Below are 15557 nucleotides of genomic sequence, written 5' to 3'. Positions count from 1 at the left end.
TATTCCGGTCAATCATTCTGTATATTCCAGGCAACCGTTATGTGTATTCGTGTTAGTAACACATGTTGTGATTTCATGTTAGTAACACATGTTGTGATGTGTTTGTGACTCGAATGTTTAGGAGGATGAGTTCTGTGTATTTTGTGTAAATATTCTATGTATTCATGTTATTAACACAAGTTATGATGTGTTTGTGCATTCGAATGTTGGGAGGATGAGTTATCTGTGTATTTTGTGTCAATATTCTGTGTATTCTCGGCAAACATTATTTGTATTATAGGCAAACGTTCTGTGTATTCTATATATGTGTATTATAGATAATGAATTCTCTGAAGTCATTCGCGGCCGCGTTCGCATCCACTAACATCTGTGTATTTTGTGTCAATATTCTGTGTATTCTGGGCAAACATTCTGTGTATTTTAGGCAAACGTTCTGTGTATTATAGATAATGATTATGTGTATTATAGATAATGAATTCCCTGAATCATTCGTGTGCGCGTCCACTAACACCGAAACGACGTCGTTTTACGTACGTGGCCGTGATGCAGGGTATAACGATTGTCATTTTATTTAGTAGATTCTTGTGGCCCAATAGACAATCCAATAACTGTTAAGTCCTTGAGACCCAATCCAAATCTTTTCAATAACCCAAATAAAACATAAATCTTCATTCCCTCGTCGCAGGACGGCAGGGCAGGAGTCGCAGCCCTTTCGCCGGTCGCCGCCGCTCACTGCCTCACGCCCTCGCGCTTCGTCGAGTCCCGGTCGCCGGTCTCCGCTCATCGCCCTCACGGCCCTCACCCATCTCGGACTCTTGGTTCTTCACTTCTTCAAAGTTCCAACTCCAAGGGTAAGTTACTAACTTGCATACTGATTTTATAGTATATTTCATTATTTGTTCACTTTGATTAGTTTATAGTTTGATTTACATTAAAAAAAAAATCACACAGTGGAATTGAAGTGTTCCAGAATCCAGGTATATGTATTTCGGTTCGTGTATGTGCTAATGTAACGGATAGATAACTCTATTGCCGGTTTGTCGTGGGCGGCTTGAATTCCTTCCAGTTTACTGGAAAATACTGGGAAAGGAATTCCAGATTAAACTGGAATTTTTACTGGAAAGGAATTCCAGTTTAACTGAAATTCCATTCCAAATTTCCAGTAAAACTGGAATGAATTCCAGTTCCTTCTAGTACATGGCCATGTGTTGAATTGTTTTTGAATTGTTTTGTTGTTATCTCATATTTAGATTTTAGACTAATGTGTTATGCAGATTGACAGTATGGTTGTATGCCTATAAGTCTATAACTTCTGGACTTTATGCAGATTGGCAGTATGAACTTGATGAAGTATGAAACTACGAAGGTCATACTGTTTTTGAATTATTTATTTAATGTGTTCTGAGAAGTTTGAACAGTGTGAAGAATATGATTTTGCTATATTTGGATTCGTTCTACCTTTTGCAGACTGCATTTTGATTTTTAGAATCTGAATTCAAAAGGCAAGATATAAGAAAATGAAATAAAATGTGCAACCAATTTGAAATCCATGGGGTTTAAACTGTGCAATAATTCAATATCAGAGTAGGAAATTCCCAGTTCCCATTAAATGGTTTTTCTACCCCCAACATCCCCACAAGCCTGCTGACACTGCCATTTTTCAAAACAATACAGTAATAAATACGGAGCCATAAGAAAATGCAAGCATGTTATGCCTTTTGAATAAAGATAAAATAATTGATTCTTAAATCTGATTTGGATTGCATCATAATCGCCATCTGTGGGGATTGATTTATTTGTTCACTTTGATTAGTTGATTAGTTTATAGTTTGATTTATATAAAAATTTGTATTGTTCCAGAATTCAGATTCCATAAATCCAAGCCTCCAGACTCCAAAATTTCAATAATCTATTCCAGGTAATTTCTAATTTTCAATAATTCTATTTGTTGACTTTAAATTTTATATTAAAATAAGTTCATCTGAATTACTGCTTTTAAGTTTTAAGTGTGTTAGTGACTTATTGGGTTGTAAGTTTTAAGTTCTATTAAGTTTTAAGTGTATTAGTGACTTACTGTGTTATATTAACTTTTAAGTTTTAAGTTCTATTGTCTCCAGGCTCCAAATAAATTGTGTTGTACTGTGTTTGAAGTTTGAAGTTTTTAGTTCATTCACTGTTTGTTTATTAAGGACACACTGTTAGTTTATTAAGTAGACACTGTTAGTTTATTAAAATTTTAGTTTATTCACTGTTAGTTTATTCGGTTTATTAAGTACACACTAATGTAGTAATGCTAATTAGAATTTAGAAAAGCAAAATGTTGTGGCCAAATAAAGTGCATGTAATGTAGGCTGTCTAGCATGCTTGACAAATTTTTTGAATCTATTCTGTGAACTTTCATGTCCTCGAAACCAGAGTCAATTTATAAATGTGACATCTGTTTCAAAAGTTAGTACTCACAACTGTTTTAATTCCTCCTATAGTTCTTCTTTTCCCCTATTCAAGACATTGTGTGGTTTTTTTTTAATTTTTAATTTCCATAATTATTAGTGTTTTGTTTATTGTTAGTCTATCACAACAAACAGTTACGGTTATTGATCTTTAATTTTTCTACTTAAGCTGCAAAATAGAAAGGAACCTTTACAATTAAAAGAGATATACAAAGTTTGTTGGTATCTACTGTCTACATCCTTTTGAGTTTCCATAGCGTTCTTGTTAGCAAAAAGTGTGATAAAAGGAGGAGGAAGAAGAAGAGAATCAAAAGTAATATAATCACCTATTTTATACCAAGAAATTTGTTGATTAAAAACAAAAAATATTAGAACTTACAGCTTCCGAATCACTATAGAACTCACAGCTATCAGAATTGATGCAACTGGAAAAACTCCTCGGCATACATTGGTGTGGCAGACAGTTTTGAGGAAGGTTATTATACAGACCATAGTGTAATTCAATCACCTCCATGTTGATGAGGCTAATCCAAAAAGGTAATAAAATGTGGACAACAATCTAATTATCCGGGCAAAAAGAAAGAGAGAAATGGAATTGTTTTGAAGAAATCAAAAAGCTACCTTGGAAAATGTGATGTGCCACTAACTTTTGCAAAATTACTGATGGAATTTTTGTAATTATATGCCAAACGTGATGGAATTGTCTAGAGGACAACAGTAATTATCCGAGCGAAAAGAGAGAGAGAGAAATGGAATTGCTTTGAAGAAATGAAAAAGCTACCTTGTAAAACGTGATGTGCCACTAACTTTTGCAAAATTAGTGATGGAATTGTCTGGAGTAATATGGCAAAATTGTAATTTCTTTAAAAGTTGAGGGCAATTGAAAAAAAATAAATCTAAATGTTTGATAAAAAATTTAAGCCTCACGATTTTAGATCAACGGCTAGCAGGGGTGCTATTTTTAAGGGGCAATTTGCAAGTCCCAAATATAAGTATAGGGAGATATGAGTTGATATGTTTGTTAAATATCATTAAGAATACAACTTTGAATTGCTTGAATGAATTTCACTTGCCTCATCACCTGTGTTAGATAAATAAGGGAGTAGTTAGATCTTTACTCTCCATCTTTCATTCTTCCTGTTTGAATTATGTGGCAGTAGCATGTTTCCTATGTATATAAATAGCTAGGAACTTTGTACAGAAAATATGAAATATAGAGTACAGTTTTTAGTCTTCCCTTCCACATCTAACATGGTATCAAAGCCAAGTGAGTGAGAGTGAGAGTGAGAGTGAGAGTGAGTGCCTGGGCTAGGGTTGGGGAGCCGGGGCGTCGCCGCCGAGAGGAGTCCGGTCGCCACCGCCACGCGCCGCCGTCGCTGCCGAGGTCCGCCGCCACGCGCCGGCGCGTGAGGAGTTTCCCGGCGACGTCGCCGGAAGAGGTTTGCACCGGTGGAGTCGCCTCGTCACGCTGAGTCCAGAATGCTAGGCTGTGTTGAAGTTTGTTGACGTTGTTTGGGTCATTTTGTTAAAAAGGTACGCTGCCCAGTATGTTTTCTGCGTAAATTGCTGCTGCCCAGTGTGTTTTCTGCGTAAATTGCTGCTGCCCAGTGTGTTTTCTGCGTAAATTGCTGTGGTTTGGGTGTTTGGTAACCTTTAGTACTGGGTAAAGCTTAATTGTTTGTGGGTTAAAGGTTAAAATGGCACAAGAAAGGAATATTACTGTGATTTCTACCCCGTCTAAGTTGATTGATGTTGTTTTGGCTTCAGATGGGTCTAATTTTCCTGAATGGAAATTTCTGATTAGGGTAAATATATATGGTATGGGAAAGGGTGACCATCTAGATAAATTATGTCCGGAAGGGAATACAGATTGGGCAAATACTGATAAAGCTTTATTTTCAAGAATAATTAACTGCATTGATAAGAAGATTATTTTGTCCATGCAACATTGCAAGACTATAAAAGAAGTTTGGGAATTGGTAAACAACTGGTTTAGTGGAACAAGTAATTTGAGAAAATTATATCAACTGTCTCAGGAGGTATATCGTTCAAGTCAGAAAGGGCGTGAACTTAGAGACTATTACTATGATTTTAAGAGTCAATGTGTTACTTTGTGTGCTGCTATGCCGTTAACAACTGATTTGGCTGAAATGAAAAAGCAACGTGACAAATTACTTGTTTTTAGTTGGATTTGTGGATTAGATAAAGAATATGACGTCCTTAAGTTCCAACTGTTGGGGAATAAGGACTTAGAGTCTTTGGATCAGGTATTTTCCATGCTTCAAAATGCATCGGGAAGTACTCGTTCAACTGAGCTCCATGAGAAGAATGTTTTTATGTCACAAGGAAGTGGTGTTGATCTGAATGCCCTCGTATCACACGGAGGGAATACGAGTGAGGGTTATGGCCGAGGAGGAGGTAATAATCGGTACCGAGGACGTGGGGGTTCTTGGGGAGGACGTGGAGGCCCACGGGTTTGCTTTAACTGTGGAGATCCGGGACACTTTCGAAATCAATGTCCTAAGCCACCGAGGCAACAAGTGGTTGTTAGCACTGCTTCTGCGTCAGAAGGTCATGTGGTGGTGATGACAGATGAAGAATTTGCTAAGTACAACCAAACGAAGATTTCCTCTTCCTCGCAGTCTCCGACTAATGAAACGTCTTCCTGCGCAACGTTTGTCCAAACAGGTAATCCAGTTGCTTGTGTTTCTTCTACATCTCGACAGTGGGTCATTGACTCAGGAGCTTCTGAGCATATGACAGGTAATTCTAGTGTTCTTTCTACATGTCTACCCATAACTTCTGGTCATACTGTTACTCTAGCAGATGGGTCTGTAGCCAATGTCGTGGGTAAGGGTAGTACGTTTGCAACTCCGTCTTTACCCCTTACTTCTGTGTTATATCTCCCAAAGTTCCCTTTCAGTTTGCTTTCTATTAGCCAAATTACTCGTGACCTAAATTGTTCTGTTGTGTTCTTTCCTGGTTACTGTCTATTCCAGGATCTTTTGACGAGGAGGATTATTGGTAAGGGGAAGGAAGTTGGCGGCTTGTATGTCTTAGAACAGTCTACGTCTCTTGAGAATAAACCTACAAGCTTGGCGAGCGTTGTTTCCCCCTTTCAGCTGCACTGTCGGTATGGTCATCCATCCCTGCCAACCTTAAAGAAGATGTGTCCTGGTTTAGAGTCTGTGAATGTTTTGCAATGTGAGTCATGTGAGTTTGCAAAACATCATCGTGTCCCCTATATTCCTCGGGTAAATAATAGAGTAGACTCCTTATTTGAATTGGTTCATTCTGATGTGTGGGGGCCGTGTCGAGTCACGTCCAAGAGTGGTTTCAGGTATTTTGTAACGTTTGTTGATGATTTCTCTAGATGTACATGGTTGTATCTCATGAAATCTAGGGATGAGTTGTTTGGTATCTTTCAAAATTTTTGTGCTGAGATTAGAACTCAGTTTAATAAAACTATACAGTGTTTGAGAAGTGACAATGCTCGAGAATACCTCCTTAAGTCGTTTTCTAGCTTTATGAGTCAAAATGGCATTATTCATCAAACCTCGTGTAGTTACACACCCCAACAAAATGGTGTTGCAGAGAGAAAGAATCGCCATTTGTTGTAAATTGCCCGTGATCTTTTGTTTCAGATGAAAGTACCTAAACTGTTTTGGGCAGATGCTGTTCACACTGCCTGCTTCTACATTAATAGGATGCCTTCTTCTATACTCCAAGGTCGAGTCCCCTATTCAGTTGTGTATCCATCCAAGTCTTTATTTTCCTTACCCCCCAAAGTTTTCGGATGTACATGTTTCGAGCAGGATGTTCGTCCACTAAGGGGGAAACTTGATCCTAAATCACTTGAGTGTGTCTTTTTGGGATATTCTCGGACTCAGAAAGGGTATAGGTGTTACTCTCCTGATTTGGGTAGGTATTTGGTTTCTACCGATGTCACTTTCTTTGAGGGCACTGTGTTTCCTGACAGTATTACCGGGAATACAACCCCAGTATTAGAAGATGATTTCCTTGTGTATACCATCACTATTCCTGTTCCTACAACGGAGTCTGTTTCTGGGGTAATACCACCTGTTACGCAAGTGTACTCTCGGCGGCCCCGAGTTGTGATCGCCCCGGTAGTGAGCCAAGAGAATCCTCCTCCGTCAAATGATCATGAACCCCCGATTGCCGTACGGAAAGGTAAACGTAGTTGTTGTCATCCCCTTCCGTCATATGTTTTCTACGGTAATTTATCAGAGTCTTCCCGTACTTTTATATCCCAGATAGATTCTGTGTCTGTTCCTAAAACGTTGTGCCAGGCAATGTCTCATGATGGGTGGAGATCTGCTATGGAAGAGGAAATGGCGGCCCTGGAACATAATCAGACTTGGGATCTGGTCTATCTCCCGGCCGGAAAAGCTGCAATTGGTTGTAAATGGGTTTACGTTGTCAAGACAAACCCCGATGGTTCGGTAGCTCGACTGAAAGCACGCTTGGTGGCGAAAGGGTATGCACAGACGTATGGAATTGATTACACAGAAACCTTCTCACCGGTTGCTAAGTTGACTTCTGTGCGGATCTTTATTCCTCTAGCTGCTGTTAACGGCTGGCCGTTATATCAGTTGGATGTGAAGAATGCCTTTTTACACGGTGATTTGGTTGAAGAAGTCTATATGGAGCAACCACCTGGGTTTGTTGCTCAGGGGGAGAACGGGAAGGTGTGTAGGCTAAGGAAGTCGTTGTATGGGTTAAAGCAGTCTCCGAGAGCGTGGTTCGAGAGGTTCAATGGTGCAATCATTGAGTTTGGCATGCGCCGTAGTGCTTATGATCATACTTTGTTTTACAAGCACTCTAACCATGGCAGTATTTTGTTAATTGTCTACGTTGATGATATAGTGATAACAGGTGATGATGCCAAAGGAGTTGATGCTCTCAAGTCTTTTCTTAAAGATAAATTCCATACGAAAGATCTGGGGGTGTTGAAGTACTTTCTTGGGATTGAAGTGGTTCGTTCTAAGAAAGGTATATTTCTGTCGCAACGGAAATATGTACTAGATTTACTTGAAGACTTTGGGCTTTTAGGGTCCAAGCCTTGTGAGACTCCTATGGACCAGAGTGTTAAACTTATAGCTGGCGAGGGGAGCCTCTTGAAGACCCAGAGAGGTATAGGAGACTGGTTGGTAAGTTGAACTATCTGACTATCACCCGTCCTGATATTGCCTTTCCTGTAAGTGTGGTAAGTCAGTTTATGGCATCCCCTACTAAACTTCATTGGGAAGCTGCAGTTCGGGTTATAAAGTATTTGAAATGTGCTCCTGGGAAAGGAATCTTATATGCCAGTCATGGGCATGTGAGGGTTGAAGCTTTTTCTGACGCTGATTGGGCTGGGTCACCGAGTGACAGGAGGTCCACGACTGGATATTGTGTGTTCTTTGGTGGCAATCTGGTATCGTGGAAGAGTAAGAAGCAGAGTGTTGTGTCTCGTTCTAGTGCAGAGTCTGAATATAGGGCGATGGCTCATGTCGCATGTGAGGTAACATGGATGTGTAATGTTCTTGGGGAGATTGGTGTAGAGGTGACTAAACCGGTTCCTTTGTGGTGTGACAATAAAGCGGCTATACATATTTCAAATAATCCTGTGTTTCATGAGCGCACTAAGCATATTGAGGTAGATTGTCACTTCGTGCGGGACAAGGTTCAACAGGGGTTACTTTCGACCGTTCATGTTCGAAGCGGTGATCAATTGGCAGACTTGTTCACTAAAGGTCTTAGTAAGGTCAGGGTTGAGTTTATTTGTAACAAGTTGGGCATGATTAATATTTATGCTCCAACTTGAGGGGGAGTGTTAGATAAATAAGGGAGTAGTTAGATCTTTACTCTCCATCTTTCATTCTTCCTGTTTGAATTATGTGGCAGTAGCATGTTTCCTATGTATATAAATAGCTAGGAACTTTGTACAGAAAATATGAAATATAGAGTACAGTTTTTAGTCTTCCCTTCCACATCTAACAACCTTCTTCTTATTGTTTTTTACATGTTAATATTACAACCATTCTTATAATCTTTTGAAAGTTTAGCTGGAAACACTTTCTTAATATACATTTTCCTTACAGATGAAGATAGTAGTAGGCGGGTGCTACCTTATTACACTTAAATGATGTGGATAAAAAAAAGATTGATCTTCTGCTATGCTGTGGTGACTTTCAGATACTGTTTAGTTGATTTACTTATGTCTTTAGGCATCTTTGGAATAACATAATGGCCTTGTTTGGTAAATGACTGTTAGCTGATTGAGTTAGAAGGTATAATTAATTGATAATATTAGCTGATTGTTGAAAAGTGTTTGGTAAATTAGCTGTTAGCTGATAGCTATTTGGTATAATTTCTTTTCTCAAAAGGCTAATTGAAAAGGTTGCTTTAAGTAGCCTTTTGAAATTTAGTATTTTGGAGTTACAAAAAACTTATTAACCAAACACTTATATTGATTTTTTAACCAAGTCAAACAACTAATAATGGTCAAATAGGCCAAAATTGGCTGATAGGCTATTTATTTACCAAACACTGCCAATATTTGATCCTTTTTTTTTAGCTTTAAACACAATGATTTTTAACTACAAAATGTCATTTTGTTTATATTTTATTTCTAAATCCTGCATTTGCTTTGATGTTTGGATTTAATGGAAATCATGGTGTTAGCCTTTATAGGCATAATTTATAGTCTAGACTTCACTTCTTAAGTCAACATAGGTCTACAATGTAAAGATAGGCGGAATTGTTGTAGGAGTAATGTATTGTAGTATTGAAGTATATCTGCTTCTTGTTGATTTCAACTCGATCTTGCATACAGTATTTGCTATTCCATATTTCAGTACATAACTTGTAACTAAACCAAAGAAAGAGTGGAAAAATTAAAAGAAAAATGAAAGCAATAAGAATAAATTCATAATACCACTATTACCATAGAATATTGGCATTAACTTAACTAAACTACATAGAAGATAAATTTTAAACACTATACCTCTTGGTCATGGAAGATACATTCCTTGCTTTTACTAAAATAACTACCTCTGTGATCTGGGATCTCATATATTCTAACTAACTTGACTTTCATAACTTTTTTGGTGCTTAGGGGCTCACCTCACTGGCCGAAATATACATACCAGACATTGTGATTTTTTAGGAGTTAAAGTTGCTCCCTTTTTGATCCTCAATCCAAATGGCTGGAACGCTGATTTACAGAGCCACTCTCGACACGGAGAACCTACTCGAAGCATCGCTGAGGGAATCTTTCAACCTTCACGAACCACATCTACGGCCACCCTTTTCTCTCAGAACTTTCACTCTGGACCAATACTCGAGCCTCAACGATGCCATGCTTTTCGGCCTTCTACGGGAACCCCATTTCGCGAAAACCCACATCAAGCACCTCCACGCTATCACCACTGATGGGTATTGCTACTTCACCTCTATGATTACCAGAATCGTGGATGAATTGTATGGAAAGTTTATTGATTCTGCGAAAATTCAGCTGATTTGGTTGACAAATGAGATGATTAATGTGTTAGCTGTAGGGTTTGATAGGCTGCTAGTGGCTCTTCTAAGGCAAATTGTAGGGGGAGATTTCAGTGAAGGTAATTTATGGCTGTGTTCTGAGATGGTTAGTGTTTTTCTTAACAAATGGGACTGTATACTAGAAGAAGAACCCTTGATTTTGACTTATGGTTTGTATGTGTTTCTTAGGGTATTGGCTGATCATAGTAGGTTATGTAGTGATCCAAGGCTAGATGTGTTGAAGAGATTGGAGATAGAGTTTTGTATTAGGGTTTTGAGGGAACAATTTGCTTTGTGTTTGAAGATAGGGAGGGATCTCATTAGGCTTTTACAAGATTTGGTCCATATAGCTGAGTTTAAGTCCATATGGAAAGATTTGTTGAATCCAGGGCAGTTCAAAGTGGATGGTTTTGAGGGTGTATCGCAAATATATTGTTTAAGGACACCAAGTTTGTATTTTTCGCTTAGAATCATGCCTGAAATGGAGAGGAAGTTGCGATATTTGGCTATGAATGTGAAGTTTGGGAATCAGAGGAGGTACCAGGTGTGGTTTGCGAAAAAGTATTTGTTTTTGTCGGAGAGGGAGACTCTTTTGGTAGACGTTGTTAGGTATATCTGCTCTATGCGCCACCCCTCAGGTGAAGTTATAGAACCCGAGGCAATTCCGAGATGGGCTGTGATTGGTTGGTTGTTGAAGTGTTGCCGGAAAAGCTATATTGGAGCGAACTTGAAGCTGGCTTTGTTTTATGATTGGCTGTTCTTTGATGAGAAGGAGGATAATGTAATGAGCATTGAACCTGCAGTTTTGTTGATGGTGAACTCTATTCCAAAGTATGCTGATGTGACCAACACCCTTCTTGAGTTTCTCTTGATTTTGGTTGAGAATTATGATGTTGATAGGAAGGATCTCATCATCAATGGGGTAGTAAATTCTATTCATGTTCTTGTTAGTAAAGGTGTTATTGGCTCACTTGATGTCTTGACTCACTGCGATCTGCTGTCTCCCTTGCTCAGAGAAATGCTCGGAAAATTGTTACTACTCACCCAAACTACCCATTCCGAAGACTTGCAATGAGCCTGTCTTCCCGATAATATTTAGATCTCATTACACAAACTGCCCACCAGTTTCAGCCATGCTAGACATGTTTGAAGATGGGAAAATTGAACTGAAGTGGGGAGTAGGTAGACTGAAATTGGCTTCAAAAGCTATTTTGGCTAACCGTATAGATATAACAAGCAAAGAAGCAAGGGAGATTGGCATCGATGGATAGTGAGCAACAAGAGGGCATGCTTGAATAAGTTCACCGAATCAACAAGTGTTTATGAAATCACCCTGCAATCAAGAATCCCTGAAAAGAAACAGATATGCTTTAGACACAAAGGTATAAGAATCAAATACCAAAGCTCATAAAAGGCAAGGAATGCATATGTTTATGATTTGTTGTTTTTCCTGTTTTCTTTTCATACTAAACCTACAGGGTTACCACTCAACATCATGTTATGAAGAGATGAATTTGATGTGTCAATACAGTTCCAGTCTACGTATATGGTTTTGAAAGAGAGTTGAAATTGCAGATTTGCAAGATATGTAGAAAATAATAGTGAATTGTAGTTGTGATGATAGTAGTGAATTGCAGTTGTGATGATATGGCAATAGGACTCACTTTAAAAAAAGAGAGGTTTTTCCAAGGATGTAGATAGCGGAGTAGTAGTGAATTGCAGTTGTGATGATATGGCAGTATGACTCACTTTCAAAAGAGAGAGTGTTTCGAGGACGTAGATACGAAATAGTAGTGAATTGCAATTGTGATGATATGGAAGTAAGACTCACTTTCAAAAGAATTGTCAAGATAAGCTGGAAAGGGAAAGTCCATCTTGCCAGCACTTGAGAAGGCAATCGAAGAATCGCCCATGGTGGTGGTCGTCTTCTCCGAGCACTATGCTGATTCCACATGGTGTTTGGAGGAACTGGTGAAAATCATGGAGTGTATCAAGGTGAAAGGTCATATGGTTGTTCCCATTTTCTATGGTGTCGATATGGCGTGGATTGGTGAGGAAACAGAAGGGAAAGTATGGAGTAGACTTTGAAGGACATGAGAAGAGATTTGAGAAAGAAGGAAAAAAGGTGAAGAAATGGAGGAAAGTGCTGGAGGATGTATCCTAATTGTTCGGTTGGGATCTGGACAACACTGAAAATGGGTAAATCTTTAATTCTAGTAATATCTTATACTCAATTTCTCTTTATGTCATAATTTATATCGTATCTAAATTTTGAGGTCAATGGATGTAAGTTATATCAAGTCAAATAAAATGTGTTTTCTTTTGCACCCAGCATTAGAAAGGAGTTTGAACTTTTTTAAGTAGGAATCAAAGCAACAGAACATAAAACATCCATTAATTTAACTTAATTGCTGTTTTATGAGTTGTACTTGATGTTTGTGGTATATATATATATATATATATATATATATATAAATTTCAGTTCATGTGCGGTAGGCATCCTCAGGTGTGGTTCTGCGGTTAAATGAGAGCCATTGATCTTATCAAGATCAACGCCTAGGATTAACAACGTGCGGTAGACATCATTGATGTTGTCCAGATCAACATCCAGGATTAACAACGTTTTAAAAAAAATGCGATGGTAATTCGGTCATTTTTCATATCTGGCAAACTTATGGTGCGTAAGGTTTTGTGCCGAAGGTGTGTAAGTTTTGTGTTTAAGGTGCGTTATGTCCTTTAGGTTCATGGTGTTTGTGCTTTAGGTGTGTGCAGCTGGGAATTTAAGGTGCGTAAGTTTTGTGCTTAAGGTGCGTAGGGTTCGTGTCTAAGGTGTGTATGTCTTGTGCTTAAGGTCCGTGATTTTCCTTTTTAAGGTGCGTGCAGTGAGAACTTAAGCTGCGTGATTTCATTCTTTAAGGTGCGTGATTTTTATGCTTAAAGTGCGTTTTTGTATCACTTAAGGTGCGCTATTGTTATAAAATGAAGGTGCGCCATTTTTAGCCTATGTTTCTTCTTTCTAGACGTGCGTTTTTTTCTTTTTAAATTTTCATTGATTTGAGTCGTTGATCTAAATTTAATCAACGGCTCAGATCTAACCGCATGATCGCACCTAGGACATCTTCTGCGCCTGAACTCATCCCTATATATATACTAGTTTTTCAGACGCGAATGAGATAATATTCAATGTTTATTATTGAATGAGTATTTCAAAGTATATTAATGCAAGATTATATAGGAGATTATTATGAATGTTGAATTTGTTTATTTAAATCGGTGATTCAAAGTTTATGAATTATATGAGAAATTGATTATAATTGTCACTAAAATAAATGTTTGCAATTTTATAAAAACGTTAATCTAAATACTTAGTTTAAAAATGATAGCATTCTCATTGTCTTTATCTTCAATGCTTATTTTTTTAAATTTATTTATTGATATTTGATGATATGTCATGTGTAATTGAGTTATTGTAGTAGTATAGAAGGAAGTATCATGTAATGAAATTATGATGTAGAAAGTTGTGTTTGTATATATATGACTAAGATCTTAGTTGTACTATGAACTCTTGATCTTGTAAGCACCTATTGATATTTGACAGTGGTTGTTTTTCCTCCAACATGTTTCATGTGCTAGGAGAGATACGTGTCGTACATTCTTATGTAAAAGTATTGGCAGTGGTGGTTTTCCCTGATCTTCGCTTGATTTTCAATGAAGCCTTTTAAGTTTAAAGTCGGATTGAATTTCAAGCCATTAGACAAATCATAACTCATATTTAGAGTGAAAGAGTTCTATTAGGATAAGAAAATCCTATATTATCTACTAGTATTTTCACCCGTGCGTTGCAAGAATGAATTTGTTACAATATTTTAAGAATATTTATATCTATATACAATTATATAAATTATAACAACGAATATTATATAGTGTAATTGATGAAATGGGTTCGATCAATTATGTTTTATGATGTTATCCTTGTTTGACTTCAAGCAAATAATTATTCAAATTGCATGGGTAAAATTTTTTTATTATATACTAGTATTTTCGCCCGTGCATTGCACGGAATGGATTTACTATAATACGTTAAGAATATTTAGATTGATATACAATTATGTAAATTATAAAATCGAATATTATATAGTGCAAATGAAGAATTGAGTTTGATCGATTATACTTTCTAATGTTATCATTTGAATTTGAGCAAATAATTGCCCAATTAATAGTCATTGTGTAAATATATGCATCCGGTGCTGAAACTTTAGACATTTTATATATCAATATTTATGATTTGTATTAATTAGGCTAATTATCTCGTTGTCCAACAATTCGGTTATAGGAATTATTTATACGGATGATATATTTTCTATGTAAATATATATCAATTTTGTCATCTTTGTATAAAAAGAAAACATAATAGTATATCAATGTAACTGTTTTGAATTACACATTATTGAAAACCTTTTTGTATACAACATTGGTAGTATATTATATATTGTTATTGTAAATTTTTATACTTATTTTACATCATTAATGAAGTAAATTATCTAGAATTACAGTTTTTAGTGCTTTATTTCAGAATTACTGGAGTAAAATATCCAGAACCTTAGTACTTCATGGATTATAAGATATTTTTAAAGTAGGTATGTATAGATTAGCTCTGTTTTTTTTTTTTTTTTAACTATATAGATTAACCTTAATTATTACATGAATGTTTGATTTGTGGGCATGTTTTATTTGTTATGTATTTTTTCCTAACAGTTGGGCTGTATAATGTGTTAAGAGTTATAATTCTACCTAAACATGTCAAATTTTGGCTCTTTAGGTTATACTTTATTTATCCTTAGCCTTAGGGTTTTATCTGTGTAATTAATTTGGTTAATTTTTTTTAATGTGTTATAGTTAGACTTCTTAGAGTAAAATAATGATGTTTGCAAATAATATGATAATCAGATGAAAACTGTATAGCTTGGCATAAAAAAAATCTGCATTGGATAAGCTAATTCATTTATTATTTTAAAAAATACATTTAATTTTTTTTAAAATTGTAAACAGTCCATAGCATAATTTACCCACCTCTAACACGACCGTTCCCTCTTCTCACTCAATATGAAAAATCAATTTCGCTCCTCTCAATTTACTGGTGCGATGCATGAATAAAATTTTTTATTATATAATTAGATAATAAAATAAAAAATGAAATTATAAACAATTTTAATATTTGAAAGTGTACATTTATCTAATTATATGATTAATGCAAAGGTATCACTCAATTAATTGAACAATATATGGATTAATGCAAAGGTATCACTCAATTAATTGAACAATATATGACTCGTTTGTCAGGTATCACTCAATTAATTGAACAATATATGACTCGTTTGTCTGCAATTATTTTGAAAAAATATATGTGTAATTATACTATTACTAAAATAAATATGGTTAAAAATAGAAATAATTTAATTTTAATTATTATAAAACTAAATACAACAACCATGTTCTTAATTTTAATTATTATAAAACTAAATACAACAACCATGTTCAACTTAATTACTATAATAATTATTAAGC

The 15557-nt window shown here is 36.3% G+C and overlaps 1 protein-coding gene across 5 annotated transcripts; it reads left to right on the top strand.

The window, feature by feature from the left end:
- The first annotated feature begins 678 nt into the window (after window positions 1-678).
- Window positions 679-12323, top strand: LOC116016815 (integrator complex subunit 3-like). 5 transcript variants are annotated; one of them, XM_031257235.1, is made up of 5 exons: window positions 679-851; window positions 952-977; window positions 1275-1366; window positions 1861-1918; window positions 9571-12323. In XM_031257235.1, the coding sequence occupies exon 5, from the start codon at window positions 9658-9660 to the stop codon at window positions 11065-11067; it is 1410 nt and encodes a 469-aa protein (XP_031113095.1). In that variant the 5' UTR covers window positions 679-851; window positions 952-977; window positions 1275-1366; window positions 1861-1918; window positions 9571-9657; the 3' UTR covers window positions 11068-12323. The 5 variants fall into 5 exon arrangements, with proteins under 5 accessions (XP_031113095.1, XP_031113096.1, XP_031113092.1 ...); XM_031257236.1 differs by lacking the exon at window positions 952-977 and having other exon boundaries at window positions 1328-1366; window positions 1868-1918; XM_031257232.1 differs by lacking the exon at window positions 952-977 and having other exon boundaries at window positions 1328-1366.
- The last annotated feature ends 3234 nt before the right edge of the window (window positions 12324-15557 follow it).

Source organism: Ipomoea triloba, chromosome 4 (genome assembly GCF_003576645.1).
Source record: "Ipomoea triloba cultivar NCNSP0323 chromosome 4, ASM357664v1".
Lineage (NCBI taxonomy): Eukaryota > Viridiplantae > Streptophyta > Magnoliopsida > Solanales > Convolvulaceae > Ipomoea > Ipomoea triloba.
Note: the sequence above shows the minus strand (reverse complement) of the source record. Positions and strands in the feature narration are given on the sequence as shown.